At 39.7% G+C, this 19580-nt stretch overlaps 1 protein-coding gene across 5 annotated transcripts in view; it reads right to left on the reverse strand.

Annotated features, from left to right (window-relative positions):
* LOC119475875 (actin-binding LIM protein 3-like) overlaps positions 1-19580 on the reverse strand; it is a 56693-nt gene that overhangs the window by 26143 nt on the left and 10970 nt on the right. For all 5 annotated transcript variants that reach the window (XM_037748961.1, XM_037748960.1, XM_037748959.1 and 2 more), the window contains exons 4-8: positions 8006-8189; positions 4654-4766; positions 3726-3852; positions 2159-2252; positions 1623-1710 (exon numbers count right to left, since the gene is read on the reverse strand). In XM_037748961.1, the coding sequence (XP_037604889.1) occupies positions 1623-1710; positions 2159-2252; positions 3726-3852; positions 4654-4766; positions 8006-8189 (606 nt within the window). The remainder of the gene's footprint in view (positions 1-1622; positions 1711-2158; positions 2253-3725; positions 3853-4653; positions 4767-8005; positions 8190-19580) is intronic.

Consider the following 19580-nt stretch of genomic DNA (forward strand, 5'->3'; position numbering starts at 1 on the left):
ACACACCACTTCTTATTCCAGACATGTATCATGAGATTGATTCCATGTGTGTGCGCATGTGTTGTGTGTGCCTGTGTGTCGTAATTGAGTGAGTCCCACGAGGGTGATTGCTCAGCCCTCCTACATGTCTGAAGTCATCAAAAGGAGTGAATGTAACCTTGGGGCAGCTCACCAGAGCTCAACGCACACACACACACACACACACACACACACACACACACACACACACACACACCTGCATTCATATGCAGACACAAATGTGCAAACATGCTTTCAAGCAGATACACAGGTGTACACGGAAAATGGCGCTTGCATGTATTTGCAGGCATAGATTAAAACACACACACAGACTTCAGGGGGTACAATATGCAAATGCTAAGTTTTACTGGTGGCTGAAGGTGAGCAGCGGAATGACAATGAGGTGAAACAGGAGGTGTCAACTTGTGTGGCGACTCTGGGACTCTGTGTGTAAGCCACATGTCACGGTACAGTAGCTCTACATTTAATCTGGACTCAACTCAGTCAGGCTAAATCACCTGTGTGCGCAATATTTGAATTTCTTTTTCCATTTCACCGTTATCTTAAAGAAACATTTGTGCAGTTTAGAATTGCAGAGCTCTTATTTTCATGTGTGGCCTGTTTACTCAACCATATCTCCTACAGTGTGGTCATATGTAGCTCATTTGCATTAACGTCATGTTTTCAACGAAATGCTGCTCATTTTTCTTCAACACATCAGACATGCTGATAGCTGCAAAATGTTCACAGACAACTTTTTTCCTTATTCCTACAATATAAAGCATATGTATTTAAACTAAACTGTGGTTGAGGTATGGTTAACCAATCTGAATCGAGTTTTCAACAACGCTGTGTAATAACATACACTAAAAGCATGTGCAGGCGGCCCGGCTATTTCAACAAAGCACAGAGAAGCTCTGATTAAAACACATGCAGAGGGAGAGTGACATCATTCTCTGCTCAGGTAGACATTACTCCTCTGTATCTTTACAAATAGTCATTTGCTGCTATATTAATGCTCTGGATATCATATAGAGAACCCGCAAAATGCATACAAATGCAAGTTTGTCCCACACAGTCAAGAAGGTTTACAAGCGTCCTCACATCAACCTATTTGAATGCATGATTGAGCTTATTAACTTTAATTACTATTATCTAATTTGTAAAACAGAAGCTCCTGAATGATTCAATTTAAACCTCCGGCGAAGTCTGTTTCATTAAGATGAATTCTGTCAGGGGCAGCGCAGAGTAATGGACACAGCAGAGGCGAAGGTTGAGAGGTAATTGACTCCAACCTTTGTGTGTACAAAGAAAACGTCAGCTGGGGGAAGGTGTGTGCATGTGTGTGTCTTTACCACGGAGTGTGGTAAAGAGTGGTATATGGGAGATCAATAAGCTATATAACGGTGCTTTGTTAAAAGCAGACACTTCAGATGACCATATATCCTACTGCTCTCTAACTCTTTGTCACACACACACACACACACACAGGCCATCTGGATACTTGCAGGGTTCAGCTAATTCAATAGATGCTACAAGTCTATTTTAATCTGTTGGTTTTAAATATATTGTTCCATTTGTCTGGCTCTCCTCCCCTCCCTCACCTGTAAGGTACATTTCCTCTCCTTCCAGGAACATCATGTGACAGCGAGCACACCTGGCACAGCTGGGGTGGTAGCGCTTCCCTCCAGCCTAGAGGAGGAGAAAAGGTGAGGAGAGGAAAGGAAAAGTGAGAGGAAATAAATAAGGCAGAGACGAGCTGAAGCAGAAGACACAAACGAGGAAACGGGAACAAAGTGGTGATAAGAAATAGAGAAAAAGAATGAGGAATGAACTGAGGGGAGAGGCGCGATAAGAAATAGAAGAAAAAAAAAAGACTGAATAGGGGTAGAGGAGATGGGAGAGTGTTGCTTTGTTGGTTTTCCAAAGCTGCTTCGTCATCAGTCAACACTTCAGTCATTTAAAGAGGGACAGCTGCGTTTTTTCGCAGCTTTTTATAGGCCGACACACACACACACACACACACACACACACTGGCATACACGCACGCAAGCCCACACAGACGAAAAAATATGCACATTCTCCCTCTACTGTAGTTCCCATCTGTCTTAAGAATACACACATGGAAAAGTGCACTCACCTCAAGTACTCTGCCGCTGATGTACCTGTTACAGCTGTCACACCTGATCCCAAACTGAGTGTGGTAGTCAGTCTCACAGTAAGGTATCCCATCCCTGCCAGGGACAAAAAAATCAAACAAACAAGTTCTCACTTTGAATTTACCCACTGGCTTTGTGAAACTGTTCCACTGTTGTTCATCCTGCAACACATTGTTTTTTGATAACGTGAGGCAAGTAACATGAATCAACTGGAGCAAAAACAAAGATTTTTTTCATTGTGATTTCCAAGTATGTACATTTAATAAATACTGTGGGTTGTCGGCAAGATCGCTAAATAACGCTACGAAGTTAAGCTAAATTTTGGGGAGGAAAAACTGGCATGGCTATTTTCAAAGGGGGCCCTTGACCTCTGACCTCAAGATATGTGAAAGAAAATGGGTTCTATGGGTACCCACGAGTCTCCTCTTTACAGACATGCCCACTTAATGATAATCACATGCAGTTTGGGGCAAAAACCATGCAGTTTCTTGCATGCAGTACAAATGTGTTATTTTCGCCTATACTAAAATGGTGTATTTGAATATTTCTGCATACTGGAGTCCTTAAACAGTTTGGAATTACATAAATTGGGTATCAATGGAAAGCTGAGACTCTTGTGGATTCAATGAGCCCAGCTGTATTCCTGTGTGATGATGTTAGTCCCCATAGTAGCCATTACATTGTAGTGAGACCATTTTTTTAAACTTGACCTAGCTGTATGAAATGACCTGTGGTGACCTCTAGGATAATCACAGCCTCATGACACTTTACAACCTTAAACTAAAGACCTAGAGCATTCAGAGGGTGGATGGCTTTCCTTGTTAGATTGACAATAAGGGGGTTTCTGAGCAGTTTCCACAACAGAAGTGCTCGCCATCCAATCGTCGAAAAATGCAATTCTTGCAGAAATCTCCAAAAGTCAAAAACCTTTGATACCAAATCACAGCATGGCTTTTTCTATGGTGTTCCTCAAGGTCTTGGTGTCTTAATGTGGTATTTTGGAGGGATTTCTGATCATATTTATCAATTCTCTAATTGTAAAAAAATGGTTAAATTTAGCACCAAATCTTTGTAACAAATGGTATCAACCCAAAGATTGCCGCACCAATTTATGAGACATAATAGAGCATGGGGACGGCCATCACAAACTCATATCATTATGTTCTAAGCCCTTATACACTTTTACAATTTATTCAGATTATTATTTATTTATAATTTGTTAATTCATATTTATTTCTTATTAATGACTAGAACAACTTGACACACAGTGCTGAGCTGCACCTCAAATTAATCTTCAGATTCCCAGCTTTCAGATGATGTACACCACTTCTATTCTATATATATACATATATATATATATATATATATATATATACTACTTCTATTGTTGACTTTTTATCTACCACTGAACATCCTCTGTCCCCCACCCCTACCCCTCAGTGCAAAGCTTCAGATAGCCTTCACACTAGCAACAGAGGATGTGGATTGCTTGAGAAAATCTTTGATATTTGCTCAAACATAGTACATATGGGGGATCAAGCCACCTACTTGCTGATGTACTCTCCGGTGAGCGTACAGCCGCACGTTCGGCATTTAAAGCAACTGACGTGCCACTGTCTCTCCAATGCCAGCAGAGACTGGCCCTGTTTGATCTCCTCGCCACAGCCTGCACAGTCTATAGGAGAGGAGAGGAGAGGAGAGGAGAGGAGAATCAGGAAATGCAGCAATGAGAAAACACACAAAGAAGATAAGAGAGCAGCTTCAACATTTTTGAGCATTTATCATACTTCCTCTCCGTCCTTGTCTCTCTGCTCTGCCAACCTCTCCTCCCCTCCCTCTCTCCTCCTCATCCCTCATTCCTGTTGTCATAGTCGCGCTGTCTTTGCCAGATGGAGCTACCAGAACCAGGCTACAAGACTACCTGAAGCAGCAGGCCACCTTCTGTGTGTGTGTGGGTGTGTAGCTGCAGGGGATGTGGCTATGTTTTGAACTCCTCTTGTGTTTTTTACACCTATAAGGGAGCAAACAGTCTTACATGCTGCGTTGATCACAAAGATCTAGGTAATTTCAATTAAATATCTGTAGGCTACATAAAATCATGGCCACAGATTAGAGGTATGCATTATTTTTGGGTAAATGCACAGCTCAGGTGTAGCAGCTTAATTCTGTCACACTGATATTAAAGGATAATGCTGGTTATGTGCTCTATTTTTCTGAGACACTAAAACAAACAATGAATTGTCGTTGCAGCCAGAGCCTGATTATTCCTCTGTGCCATAGACACCCATTGGCCAAAAACTCACACTGTTGCTGTGGGTGACATGTTCTGTCACTTTATGCATTATTTTTGCATAAGTGCACAGCTTATCATGCATTATCGCTACTAAAGGTCATATTTCATTTGCCTAATTTACAGTGTAAGTATAGTGCCGTTTGCATGTGTGTGTTCATATATTTGTGTGTGTTTGTTTCTTACAGCTTGGTCCGTGGACCTTGACGGGTTTGTCGCTTTTCAGAGTGTGTGAGCACTGCTGACACACACACTTCTTCCCACAGAAGGTCACCCTGTCTCCAATTGGGAACGGACTCCTGAAAACACACACAGAGAAATTTTCAGTAAAGCTATGCAGATATGGTGTTGTAGAAATTCTACTGAGGTCAGTTCACCCAAAACACAAAACACAACACAAAACCTTTCACACCTAGTGGTACGGTATCGATCTGCACATTTGTATTTTGACATATGCAACTGATATTTCTATCCTAACATAATGGATGTGAATGGAACGGCAGCTGTGTTCTCACTACACTGAAAAAACTGAGACAGAGGAGCATTTCTGTTGTCTGACACCAGTTGAAGATCTTATTTTGTTCTCCTTTGTACATTCAAAATGAACAATACAGTCTTACTCCCACAACACTTGCATTGTTTCTTAAATTCCCCCATTGAAACATGTATAGTAAATCAATGGACCTCATGAGATTTCAGGGTTCTTCCCAAACAATGAAACAGTGGTGTAGTGTCGACCTGATCCCTCGGTTCCACACAACAATCTCCCCATCACCTGATATTATGTCTCATTTTTGGTTACATCTACACATGCACATTCGTTTTCAAAGAATATGTTCTTAGCAGACCACTCTGAAATATTAATACAAAAAGGCAATAAAGCATAAATCACGACATACAGTAAAAGCCTTTTAGCTCAAGGGCTCAGCTGTAGCCACATAGTGTGAGGGCAGAGGTGAACATCTGCAATGCAGCCAGCGCTAAATCAAATTTTTTATCACTGTATACAAATCTGTATCCAGATCACTGCAGAGATGTCCAAAACTCCTCTGGTAGAAAATAAGAAAACTGCAACACACAGGCTGATAAATGATACAGAGGGCAACAGAAACACAAAAGATTCATCCTGGAGTACAAATAGGACTGTATTTTTTGTGATGATAAACATTATTATACAGTACATTACTGTAGATGTATTTTCCCATATATAATTGAAGATTATACACTGTCTAGTGGCAGTGAGGAGATTTCTATTGTTTATGTCCTGTCAGTAAAATACTTTAGGAGTGATAGCAGGTTGTAATTTTGGTATCTGATAACAAACTAGTGCTGAACAATTAATCGACATTTTATCGAAATCGCAATATGGCTTACTGCAATTTTCAAATCACAGGAGGCGCAATATTTGTTAAAGGTGAAATGTGTGTCAAAATACCATTTTAAATGAAATATTATCGTGCTGCAGAGATGTTCTGGTCTACACATCATACTCTACAAACTTATGAAAACATCTTAAGATCCACCCCAAAAATCAAAACATCAGAATTTTTGTTTTTTTTCAGTGAAAATGAGAATAGTGATGTAACAATTATCATTCCCTCTAATATTGCAAATCATATCACAATTGCAATATCAGTCAACATAATCACATTTAGATCGCTCAGCTCTATAACAAACCGCTTTGCTACGATGCAGCAGCTGTGTTAAAAGTAGACTTTGCAATAGCTGGGGCAACATGGAAGATAAAGACATAACAAGGACAAGAGGAGGACTTTTTTTAATAGCTGCAGGAAAATCCAGTTGCATGTCAAATTGTCTAGTTGGCGTCCCTCGGTTTGCAAGTCATAATCAATATACTGCCCAGCTCTATATTATGCTACATGTCTTTCTTCTGGGCAGAGTTTTGCACTCTGTACACCAGAGAGATTTTGTTGTGGGAGTTCGGTCAATGCTTGGACAAAAATTGATTTGAGAGACATAATTTTATTCCAATCCGCTGACACAGCCATTTTCAAAATGAATAAGCTTCATTCGCAATTTCAGTACAGTGTGTTCTTATTCAGTAGAGTGGATCCACACACACACACACACACACAAATGGGAGGACTCCAAAAACTGTCACTATAAGCAAACCAGCACCTAATGATCCATCTCTACATCTAACACACTCACTGACAGTTAGCCTTTTATATATTTGCTCAACAGTCACACTTCATTTACCAGTCACTTATCACATTTACTCAAGCTTTGAGAGAACTGAACTGAAGCCAATACTAGATTTACATGATACATAATAAATAAAGTGAGACCAGCCAACTACAACAGACACCAAGCACATCTTCCATTTGAAGTGTTTCATATTTTAAATATTTCAGATTATATCTTGTTTGCTGTTGGATGTGATTTCAGTAACTTATTATACTCCAAAAACAATTATACAAATACTACTTATAGGGGCACTCCACTGATTTTATATGTATTTAAAAATATATATTATATAGTCTGCAAAAGTTGTATAATGTAAAGTATGAGAAAGTAACCCTGGTGATTTCATGTGGTGTTTGAAAGATGTGGGATGTTAGAAGGCAGGCGGGATCGTATGAAAGACGCTATCAAGTTGCATCATGGGAAGTGTGGAATCCATAGGTTTTAGGTTATGACCCATACCAAAGAACATATATTGCTAAGAAGGGAAAGTCAATTGTTTGCTCCATTGCAAGATCAGCGCCCAGAAGCAAAGCTACGCCTCCGCCATTTTGGACTGAAAGCGACAACTCAGGACAGCTGCCTCAATTTGGATCTTTTTTAAATCTGTCTCTCACAAGCTTTCCAAAACTTTCCAAACGTGTGATGCAAAATCACTGGTGTACCCCTTTAACTAGTAAGATAGCAATACATTTTAAATTATGTGTCCAAAACATGGTAATGCATTCGCCATTTATTTTCAGTAAAGCACTTTGTGACAAACCTGGCAAGGGCACGCTGCAGTAAACTTTGATTTGTTACTTTTAATTAGCTATAACAAGTTTTATTGACTGTGAACGCTTCAATTAAAACATCGCCTACAGTGTTTCTTAGCACTGTCGGGATTCTGCAGTAGCTTTGGTGTACACTGGACGGTGAAAACAAAGACAGACACAGGACATTTACTGGCCTGCAGTACTCATACATCATTGTATTTTAATTGTAAAGGGCCACCTGTGGTATGCAAGAAGTTGTGAACAGACTTGCAAAGTCATTAAACCACAGTATGTGGTGTTCTGCAACAATCTTATAAGCAGTTAATGTTTTTTTTTAGTCACAAGTTACAAATGAAGCAGTGTCAAGAGGATCACTGAAGACACAACAAGTTGAGCTGTAAAAAACAGTGTTAAAATAATTATTTTAATTCCAATACTCCTACTATTACTACTACTAATACCAAACATGCTATTTTTTTTATATTATATATTATATTATTAGTATTCTAATACTTTTGATGTATGATTATGAGGCAAGAAATGATGTTGTGATTATACACACAAACACTTGTCCTTACCTGCAGATGCTGCAGACGAAGCAGTGTGGGTGGTACGTCCTCCCCAGGGCAGACACCACCTCCCCAGTGATGTATTGGTCACAGCTGTCACACTGGGTCCCGTACAGCCGCTGGTAGTCCTCCGTACAGATGTACTCGCCAGAGTGGTGGAAGAAACCCGAGTGCACCAGATCACAGCCACACACTGGAAACACAGAGAGGAAAGAAAAACTGAAGCAGCTCACATCCTTCCTTAGAAATACAAGGAGAGAAAACAGTACTATATGTAGTCACTGTGTGGCAGCAGTGATAGAAACTCTTTCCTCAATACAATAAAGACAGGTTATTCAGCGCAAACACAAAAATAAGGAAAGAGGGCTGGTCAGATAAGTAATTTGCATGCAAAAAAATCGGAGATTTTGAGAATAAAGTCATAATTTTACGAGAAAAAAAAGTCGTAAAATTACGAGAATAAAGTCATACATTTACGAGAAAAAAAGTCGTAATATTACGGGAATAAAGTCGTAATATTACGAGAATAAAGTCGTAATTTTACGAGAATAAAGTCGCAATTTTACGAGAAAACAAGTCGCAATATTACGAGAATAAAGTCATAAGTTTTACGTGTTATTTTAGAGGGGAAATAGAGCAGCGTGCCGCCTGTGTGAAAATGAGGAACGTGAAGCATCTTGTGAAGTTATACTTTGGTAAAGGTTTCCCAAAATAAGGAAATAATATTATGACTTTTTTTCTCGGAAAATTACGACTTTATTCTCGACAAAAAACAGGTCTTTTTTAATGCAAATGGCATAACGGTATACACATGGTCAGTAGGCTATTTTGCATGTGTGTGTGTGTGCGTGCGTGCGTGCGTGCGTGTGTGTGTGTGGTGGACGAGGGGGTGGGGTTGCTGAGAGTGCAATCTGTTGTTCTCTCTGAACTCTAAAGGGTTAATACTCTAATCTGGTTTTGAGGATTAGACCAGTAACCATCTAATCTGTTAATTTTTTACAGTATGTTATGGTTGTCTGTGCATATGAGAATACACATGAGAATTTAAGGTATGTGTGCCAGCGTGTAAACCTAATTTTGTAAATATGTATCTGTATGTGTCCGGTGTATACACTTAATAAATACTTTTATATGCATCTATGGAGTGTTGTGTGATATCTGCATGTCCAGGCACAGAGGCACGTGAGCGCTCACACTGTGTTTACTATGCTATACCTAGGCTACCGACAGAATGATGTATGGCTTTTATTTAGCAAATGCAAAGTCCTTCAGCCAAATGATTGCTTCTGGTGCAGCTGTGCTGAGGGTGACGAGGCCTCTGCTGAGCTGGTTGGTTAGACAGTTTAAAAAGGAGCTGAACGATGATTTGCTCCAGCTATCAGGGAGGCAGGGAGCCACGTACTCTTACCTCCCATCAGTTGTGTTTTACAGACTTTATAACAGCCATTCGGGGGTCACAACTAAGCCATATCCTCTTATAGTGCCACCGGTGTACAGATTTATTTCATGCATGTCCACAAGATTGAATTGTATCACTCATGCTGTCAGTGTCGGCGCCATGCTTTACCCATTCAACTCTACACAAGTCAACATATAACCTGTAGTGTGCAGGCAACTGGATGTACTGTAAGTTAGACGTTTGAAAGGCAGCCAACGGATCAACATATCTGACAGTGAATTGAATGTCTGGACTCTAATTAAGCTAATGGCCCTAAACCCAGTGGAGTGAATGGATCCGATCTGATCCGAGCCAGTGTGTTAAGTGGCTCAGACAAAGAAAGAGAGAGCCAGAGAGAGAGAGAGAGAGAGAGAGACACTATATGGCAAGACAAGCAGTCTAGCTGCCTAATGTATGTGTCTATTGGAGCCAACATGAAGACATAAAGACAGTAAAGCAACATTTACGTGAACTGTACTCCAAAGTTTAAGCCTGGAGCCAAACACATGAACCATTTGGTTTTCAATTAGAGATAAAGGCTTTCATGAAGACCATAGAGTCATGTCATGGTATAGCTTTCAATCCCCTTTAAAACATATAATCTTGTAATATTATGTAGATGTGCGTGTGTGTCTGTCTGTGTGTGTGTGTGTGTGTGTGTTCACTGCACATTTTGTCACTAGAATGCCTGCAATTACATTACATCCTCTAACTGCTGACCATAAAAAATTGCCATTATTGCCAAGAGCCCCATAATTGTAAACAATACAGGCAGATTGTTGCATCAAGGCAAGTTTATCTGGATAGCACCTTTCAGCCACAACAATTTACATGAGACATAAAAGGCATGATGACATAATATAAAAGAAACACAAATAAAAAGGCTGACTTTGTAAGTGTCTGGCTATTTAAATTTCAAACCAGTGTTATGGTTTTCTCTCTTTTTTCGGAATTACGCCAGAAAAACACTCAAACAAGATGGACTACCTAAACACTCCTCACTGTATTTACACTGTACTCCAAAGTTTTCACCTGCATGACACAGATCTGATTTGCACGATACATGTTGAAATTTGTACATAATAGGACTGTCAATCGATTAAAATATTTAATCGCGATTAATCGCATGATTGACCATGATTAATCACAAATTAGTTGCGCTTTTTTTTTTTATCTGTTCCAAATGTACCTTAAAGGGAGATTTATCAAGTATTTAATACTCTTATCAACATGGGAGTGGGACAATATGCTTGCTTTATGCAAATGTATGTATATATCTATTATTGGGAATCAATTAACAAAACAAAACAATGACAAATACTGTCCAGAAACCCTCACAGGTACTACATTTAGCATAAAAAATATGCTCAAATCATAACATGGCAAACTCAAGCCCAAAAGGCAACAGCAGCTGTCAGTGTGTCAGTTTGCTGTCTTGATAACTTGCACCAAACTGCATGTGATTATCATAAAGTGGGCATATCTGTAAAGAGGAGACTTGTGGGTACCCATAGAACCCATTTTCATTCTCATATTTTGAGGTCAGAGGTCAAGGGTCCCCTTTGAAAATGGCCATGACAGTTTTTCCTCCCCAAAATGTAGCATAAGTTTGGAGCGTTATTTAGCCTCCTTAGTGACAGGCTAGTGTGACATGGTTGGTACCAATGGATTTCTTAGGTTTTGTAGTTTCATATGATGCCAGTATCTTCACTCTACCTTTAAAACTGTGAAAGAAATTAGTGGCGATAAAACGTATTTGCTTTAACGCGTTATTATCGCGTTAACTTTGACAGCCCTAGTATCTAAGGATGTGATTTTCCAACACAGATGTGATGCTTTAAGTTCATCTTCATTATTGTCTTATAACAGAATGATCTTTGTTAGTTTAAGATGCTGAAATCACTTTATTCATACAGGAAGAAAAAAAACTCAGACATTGTTCTAAAACACGGAGAACGCTGTACAATATTTTTGGTATTCTCCTCTGTCTCCGATACTGTATTCTTATCATGCCAAATCTGCTGTCGCACAACTTTAAAATGCCAGCCTGACCTTTATCAGTCTGCCTGAGACTAAAGATGCTCACAGTGGAAGAGTTATAGCTAACACACAATCTTCAGGGCTGTACACACATACTGCATATTAATACGCACACATGTGTTCAACATATATTTATCGTTGAGTAAGTTTTCTTAGTATCCACTGGGATTCAAAAGATGGAGTTATGTGGTTTTCATCCAGCTGATATGCAAACCTACATACACAGATAGATGCAGCTCTTTTCTCTGTTTTCCAGAGACACACGCTTGAGGACAATAGCCGGGTCCTTCTCATCTTTTCTCACTCTGCTGATAGCATTCACACATCCATCACTGTCTAAATAGAAAGCTATTAAGATGTGGAGGCAAACAGGAAAGAGAGGGAGCAGTTGAGGCTTGGCCGGTCTCTGGAGGGGCCTCTGGTATATTTGGAGTTTCAGATCGAAACGCCATTTTCAAAAAACTGTCCTCACTGAACAACAACCATACATGGACATTTACACTGGCGGTGCTTATTGATATCCACTGGGATATATTAAATGTCAAGTAATATTTGAATAGAGGTTTGATCTGTTTTGCTACTTGAGTTTTCATACTGATGTTTTTAACAGACTAGTATTAATATCCATGCTAGTGACATAGGGAAGACAAGGAAGACATTGTCTATTGGTCCTCCACTTTGGTTCCGACAATGAAATGTCTCAACAACTGTTGGATGGACTGAAATGACATTTCGTGCAGACATTCTTGTTCCCATCAGGATGAACTGTAACAGGCCCCTTTTCACAGCAGCCATCATCATAGCAGGGTAAACAGAGGTGTAATTGATCAAATGAATTATGGTCCCACTCTAGTGTATCCCAGTGAGCCAGCATGAACAATACCAGAGCCCACACCCACCTAAATGGAACAGGGCCATAATTAACGTTATTAATTATACCCGTGTTTACCCTGTAATAACATGACTAAATGGCTGCTGGTAAAAAGGGCATAATACAATTGATTTTGACTTTTCATGTAGCGCTATCATCAGGTCAAAATATCAAGGGGCCTCATGCAAGAACATTATCATATTCTTATCTTAACATACTTTTTACTCGTACCTTGGGCTCGTAGGAGTGTACCACGTCAGATTCAGCAGCAAACACTCCTAACTTCAGATAACTGTGTTAATGATCTGCGTAAACATGATGAATGCCACCTGTGCGTAAATCAGTGCGCGTTTATGAGAATTGTAAATTAGCATAATTAACGCCCCAGTGATACCATATAAGGCTACGCGTCCTGCCCCATTCATGTGTCTCTGTCAATATATCAGCACGCTGTCTAAAGACACGCTCTCTTCCAAGAGGCTGATACGCGTCCAAAAGAAGTAAGTCAGCCATGACGCGCCTGGTTAGGACAAAGAGACAAATTAACCTTCAATTAGTGCGTAATTTAAGTCGTTTTGTAGTTTGACATGTTCATATTTATATTGTAGTATCATACTATAGCAACAATGGCCAATTTAAGTTAATGATGACATCGTTAGGCTGTATGAATACATTTAGAATTACATTATAACTCGAACTGCAGAGTCAAACAGGATAATGTCAACATAATTATGAAGTATAATTCATATATAGGATTTTCAAACTCAAATTTTTTTCAAAGAAATTAAATCTACAATCAATCAGTGAAAAACTTCCATTTGGATAACAGCAGACTAAATATATGACTCCTACGATAGGTCTGGACAGCTCGTAAATTGTGTTCGTACCTAAGAGAAAATTCAAAATGCGACAAGTTCTCCTAAATCACTCCTACAAACCACTTAAGAATGAATCTGTTCGTACAAGTGGTTTTTGCATGAGGCCCAATGTGTCCTTAAAGCTTTGGCTTATGACCAAATGACATTCCCATCAGCTTCAGCTGTCTTTTTGTGCTAAATAGCAAATGCTAGCATCCTAACATAAAGATGGTAAACATAATTCTGATATACATCAGGATATTCTGTATAAGCATTGTCATTGTGAGCATATTAGCATGCTGACATGAGCATTTTGCTCAAAGCACATCTGTGCATGAATCTGCTTTGCTGTCAGTGTATCTTTATTAGATTGACATTAACCTGTTTCAGGTATCATTTGCCCCTAATAAAGATGAAGAGTCAGCAAAGCTCAGCAGAAACGATGAGATGAGAGGCTTCTTTTCTTTAAGACAGAAAGTAAATGGGAACTGATTTATCCCAAAATGTCACTGGTTGTTATTTCTAATTATTCCTACATGCACTACTGCAAAAAGACATGTTTGTTAACAGACCCAAATCATGCAGCAGATCAAACAGACAGGATATCTGTATGATGAGCATGAGGTCACAACTCAGATCAGAATTCCTCTCAAAACCATCCAACCTGTCATGAATTACATCAAAAGTGTGTCTGAGCCTGAATAATTTCATAAAGCAAAAGATTTAATTCAGCAGATTTCTAATTCTAATAGAAGCAGCACATGCCACAGCATCTAAATAAATGTGTCTTCCTGCTACCATCCATTACTACCTCATGTAAGATTTTGGTTTTTCAGGGACAGTCCAAGTCGGGACAAATCTTCCTGCTGCCACTTGAACTTGCTGACTGAAGCTTAATGTTCAAAAAGGTCAAAAAAATGTCAGTTGCCTCCGTACCAGACCCGTCACGAACGACCTTATGACCCCATGTGACCTCACCCTGACCTTCTCTGACTCCACCTGTTGCCCCAAACTCTGACGGTTTTTAGTCTCTTTTCTGTGTGCTAAATCAGCTTAACAGTAACTAGTAACTTTCATTAATGCAAAATGGACTTTAAGCGACTTCAACCTTCACTGCTGATTATTTCTGCTGGATGGTTGATCCGCTGGCAGAGAGTAAGAGCATTTTTATGACCGTCTACAACCATCAAGAGAGTCATCCAGCCTCCACTCTGTCTCAATAGTGTAGTACATCCATACTCTGTCTGTGTCTGGACCTGTATAATGTATTCTCACCAGACAGAAATAACGATCAAAAGAGATTTCACGGGAAATAATTCAGGTTTATAATGACATTAAAGGACTGAGAAATTGCTCAATCGTAAACCGTCATATTGGCTCTGCAGTGTGAGGTTCAGTTACAACTCGGCAAAACCGAACAAGGTTTGCTGTTAGGGACCCCAAACAAATGATCATGAGGCGATGCATCTGTAATTAAATACATTTATGATTTAAGGTTAAGATAGTAGTTAACACAACAAATATCATTATTTATTGCTGGTCTGCATTGCAAAAATCGCTGCAACTGAGCAATTGTTGATGTTATTAATTCCACTGGTGCTTCTCAAAAGGCAGTCAAAACTAGTCAAAAAGATCTACAGTATGAATGATGATGAATTCAGGAACAATAAAGAAACATGAGTGCTAAATGTCTAAATATGAAGAAGCCTTTCTTGCTCTAGAGTTTACTGTCAATGCACCCCTGACGTTTCAATGTTTAACTTGCAATGTATCCGTGATTTTTGTTTCGGGTTCCAAAAAAGGGCATAGCTGAAAACGTTTGGGTATCACAGGGTAAGGACATGATCTGGAGAAGGGACTCTAAAAAGTGTCCGGAATTTTTTTCATAACCTTGTACTGTCAAATAATTCTAGACAACAGCTTCTATCATGCCATAGTGATGTTGCAAGAAACAGAAACAGGGCTGAAAATCCCCAAATTAACTGCTTGACCACACTTCTTGCTGGTCCATTTCACATATGTATGTGATGCAACTGGTTTGCTGTGAACACTGTATACCATTGCATATTTTCAGATATTTCTTTCTTTGTTTAATTGCAGCAAGAAGTGAAAGATCTTTCTAACTTGCAGGCCTAATAGAAGGGAGAAGTAGAGGAGGCTGGTATAGAGAAAACAAACAGAAAATAAACTTCAGGGCACAAATAAATAAAGAAAATAATTTTCTCTGCTCCATCAGTTTCATTCGTCACCATCCTCCCACTTCTCCCGTCTGCTCATCAGGGGGGCCGGTTCAGCTGCAGTTCGTCTGAAGCACTGAAGAATTTAAATACTTTTCTTCTACGTCTGTTAACGGTGATTTGTAGCCTATTAGATTGAAGTGCTCGGGGTCTGGACACACATGCACGCAAACACACACACAACTGGCAGAAAGACAACAGATAATGGTTTCTTTGTTTACTGCCAGCGGCGCGAGCGAAGGGTCTGGGGACTGAAAGAAGGAGGCAACGGATTTAAAAAGAACGGAGATAAATGAAGACGGATGCAAGAAACAAGAACTCCTGGAGGCGTCATACACACGTTGACTGTCTCATCTTTCTGATTTAGCTTCCAGATACACAAGAAAACATACAGGCGTGCACAGCAACACACCAGCACACTGACCCACTGTTGCAAATGCTCGCACAAGGACGCGAACAAAAGAGAGCAGCTGAGCTGATGCAGCGGTACGCGCTTCACAGTTCGTCCTTGAAGTCTCTTGTGAAGAAAGAGCCATCCGTGACTGTCTGTATGGCTGAGCGTACGCTAATACTGATAAAATTCACTGCTCCTGCAATGCTTCATTTCTGAACACATAAACTTGTTTCAAACCAAAGTGGGTCAGGCTTTGCAGTGAGCTGGTAAAAAGAATCAGTATCGTATTTTATATTCTGTTGAGCAGGTGAAGACTTTACAATCCATCCAAATAAATTAAGTGTGCACCCGTTGAGCATCACCTTTGAGGAGAGACTCCTTAAAGGGATGTTTTTTAATCGTTTTTCATTACCAATGTGTGAACAGGTTGGAACCTAACCTAAAAAATGAGACCTTCCGTGACTTTTTGTGTTTCCTCAATCAGCCTGTAGACTGCTTTTAATGTGAAGAATGTGGGATGTGACCGACGTCTGGGGAAAACTAGGATCAACATCAGTCGGGCCTTTGATTCCTGGAGGGACTTTGTTTGGTTTTAGGTATTAAAACGGACCCTGAGCTGTTCTATTGGACAGGTACAGTGAGCTAACATTACTGCCAAGCATGTGAAATATATAGTGATATTGTGGTTTTAGCTGTCAATCACGTTCAGTCTCATATGTGTCGCCTCACTGTTTTGACCGATAATCGCTCGCGTCTACGTAGTGCGAGCACAAGCGCGAACAACGGGAAGCTGACTGTCGTTGACTTAACGTCCACAGGTGCCACTGTTAACAAGCATTTTCTGATTCTTACATAGAGCCCCTTTAAATGAAAATTATCCCATAAAAGCCTCAAAAATGGAGTTGAAATGTTTCAATGCACCATGAGAATCAGACTATTTTTTTCCCCAGTTATGACTGAGTTTGTTCTTTTAAAAAAAAAAGAGATGCTGTAAGGTCACAGATGATGAACATGTCTCAATTTTCTGGTGCAAAAAAAGGAGAGGGTTATTTTAGACACGAGGCTAAGGCGAGACTTGCAAGAGAAGAAAGGCAAGATGGGAGTCAAGGGAGAGATTAGAGGAAGAGGAAAGGAGAAGATGTGAGGAGAAAGGGAAGCAGACGGCAAAGTGAGGGGATGAGGATGTGGAGGAAGAGACAGGGGGACCCAGGGGAGGTATCAATGAGGCTATCGATCTGTCCATCCAGCGCACGTCTGCCGTCCTGTCACTGTCTTCCCTCGTCTATTCGCTTCATCAACATGGGATGGATTTCCTCCTCTGCATTTGCATGAGTGTGATCAGGATGGACGGATGGATCAAAGAGGAGGAGAGGGGAGGAGAGGTTAGAAAAGGTAAAGTCTAACCAGTCTACAGTCTCACTGAGGGAGTGGTTGGTATAAACAGTACAAATATGTCCCACAATATGGAATATTCTATGTTGTTTGGTAGAGAATGGGCTTTTCAGTAGTCAAATATTAACATTCGTCTGTCAAATTGAGGAGTTACGACTGAATATTTGCATACCCAGCAGGACGTGGACATAGTATTCCAAAAACTGGCATAATTTGCTTTAAAAACGAGGGCAAATTTATGAACATCTTGCATATTTTATGAGATTTTTATGAGAACAGAAAGATATTATTTGCAGAGTTTCTTTTTTTTTCCTGCTTTTTTTTTTTTTATGAGTGATCAGCCTTGAGAACTTCATTGGTATTCATTCTGTGCTTTGTTCTTATCACGCTGACAGAAAACAACGTTTTTAGTGGTTAAATCAAAAATTAAATTCCAAATGTCCCATGTGATGTGTTTACTTGTAGGAACGGCTTGTATGGAGGCTGGTATTAGAGTTACTGTTATGAAAGGTGTAAAGCTGCTGCAAATGTCATGTCACGATGGAAAAAAATGACTGAGACAAAGTTGTCTACTGATTTTGCCACATAGTTTATACCATATCATGTCTTTATCCCTTTCATATCCAGCTGTTGGATTAACAAAAAAGCAGATATTCCTGTCTGGTTATTGCGGTCATTGTGTGATTAATTTGTGATTAACCACAATTCATCATGGACAATCATGCGATTAATCACGATTAAGTATTATAATCGATTGACATCCCTAGTATTAATTACTACTCTGTTCTACCCAAAGCCAAAAAAACAGGACTTACATTTTAGGCCATAATACCTAAATGAGTCACTATACTACCCAATAAAAAAAACACACCAACACACAGGGCTACTGTCTCATCTCACTCTGCTCATCTGTTTCTATTTCTCAATTATCCCAATCCCAAATAACAGGAGATTACACTGTTTACCAAACAAAGACGCATTATAACTCCCTGACATTCACGGCTACAAACAAAAGCATGTGAGACAAGAGAGCGACAGCGAGGGGGAGGAAAGAAGACAGAACAAATAAGACGCCTGTGTACTAAAAGCTGACGGTTTGATTCTTGTCCACCTCCAAGCTGACGTCTACTCAGCCCAACGGTCCATTAGCTAAAAGTCATTAAGCTTACTCTGCAAGATCAGTTGTCCATAATAATAAATACTTTGATATCAAAGAGAGACCACTTCTGTCAATACGTCTGGCTTGCGTCCTGTTTCGACTGAGCAAACAATCAGTCAATTATTCAACCAAACAAAACAAAGCTGTTATTTCAGCTCAGGTTTATTTTTAAGATCTGAAATCAAGCGTGACATAAAATAGAAAAGCCCTCCTCTCTGGTGCTTTGTGGCTGAGTGCATCCAGGCGATGTTACTGGCAGATCAAAAGTAAGAAAAGAGCTCGCTCTGGGACTGCGTGGGTCCCGGCCTGTGAAAAGGAGGTTAGCTGGTTGGAGTCTGACTATACGGGAGCAAAAGCTGCTGACTGCACTGCTCAGCTAGCTGCTGACTCCAGACCTCTGTTTGTGCGTCCTGTCCCACCTGCTCACTGGTGGAGCTCAAACATGCAAAGACACACAAATACTCATATATGTGTGCACGCAAACACACACACACAAATGCAATTTTTTGCTTGTGCTGTTCAAACATTGTCTATCTATTATTCATTTCCATGTGGAGCATTAAGCATTGCATTTTTATTTACACTCAACTTAAACGTGCATTTTAGCACTTCCAGAAGTCAATGGGTTTTTTTTATTGTGTTTTTGTTAGATGCCTGAAATTTGTACAAACACAAGCTTAAGTGATTTTAATGTTTTGTTCAACGATATAAAATACGTCAATAAATACACCACTCGTGAATTTTGAAGCGTTTACGTGTCTTAAAAAAAGGTGGTTGCTAACAAGTTGCTAAATGATTACATCACGCCGACTCGTCCGCCTTTACAGCCTCGTTGTGTATACCCGCTTTCATGCGACCGTGGTGTTGTTCGTTTATAGCTTAATGTTAGACTTTTTACATCTGCCGATTGCATTTGAACTTGAAAAATCATAAAAGTGGTGTTCATTTGTGAAGATTATCTTATTGAACAAAATGTGTAAGTATCATAAACGTTTGTTTGCCACATTGCTTTTTTCCTGCAATAATCCAAAACCTAATGGAAAAATCCCATTGACTTTTTGTTGAGGGAACCAGGGCGATGCTAACTTCCTGGTTGGCCTACCAAAATACGTCATCCCTCCAGCATTAAATTTAGCTCACAGACATGAGAGTGGTAAACGTCTTCTCATCTAACTCTCAGCAAGAAAGCTAACATA

Source organism: Sebastes umbrosus, chromosome 17, assembly GCF_015220745.1.
Source record: "Sebastes umbrosus isolate fSebUmb1 chromosome 17, fSebUmb1.pri, whole genome shotgun sequence".
NCBI lineage: Eukaryota > Metazoa > Chordata > Actinopteri > Perciformes > Sebastidae > Sebastes > Sebastes umbrosus.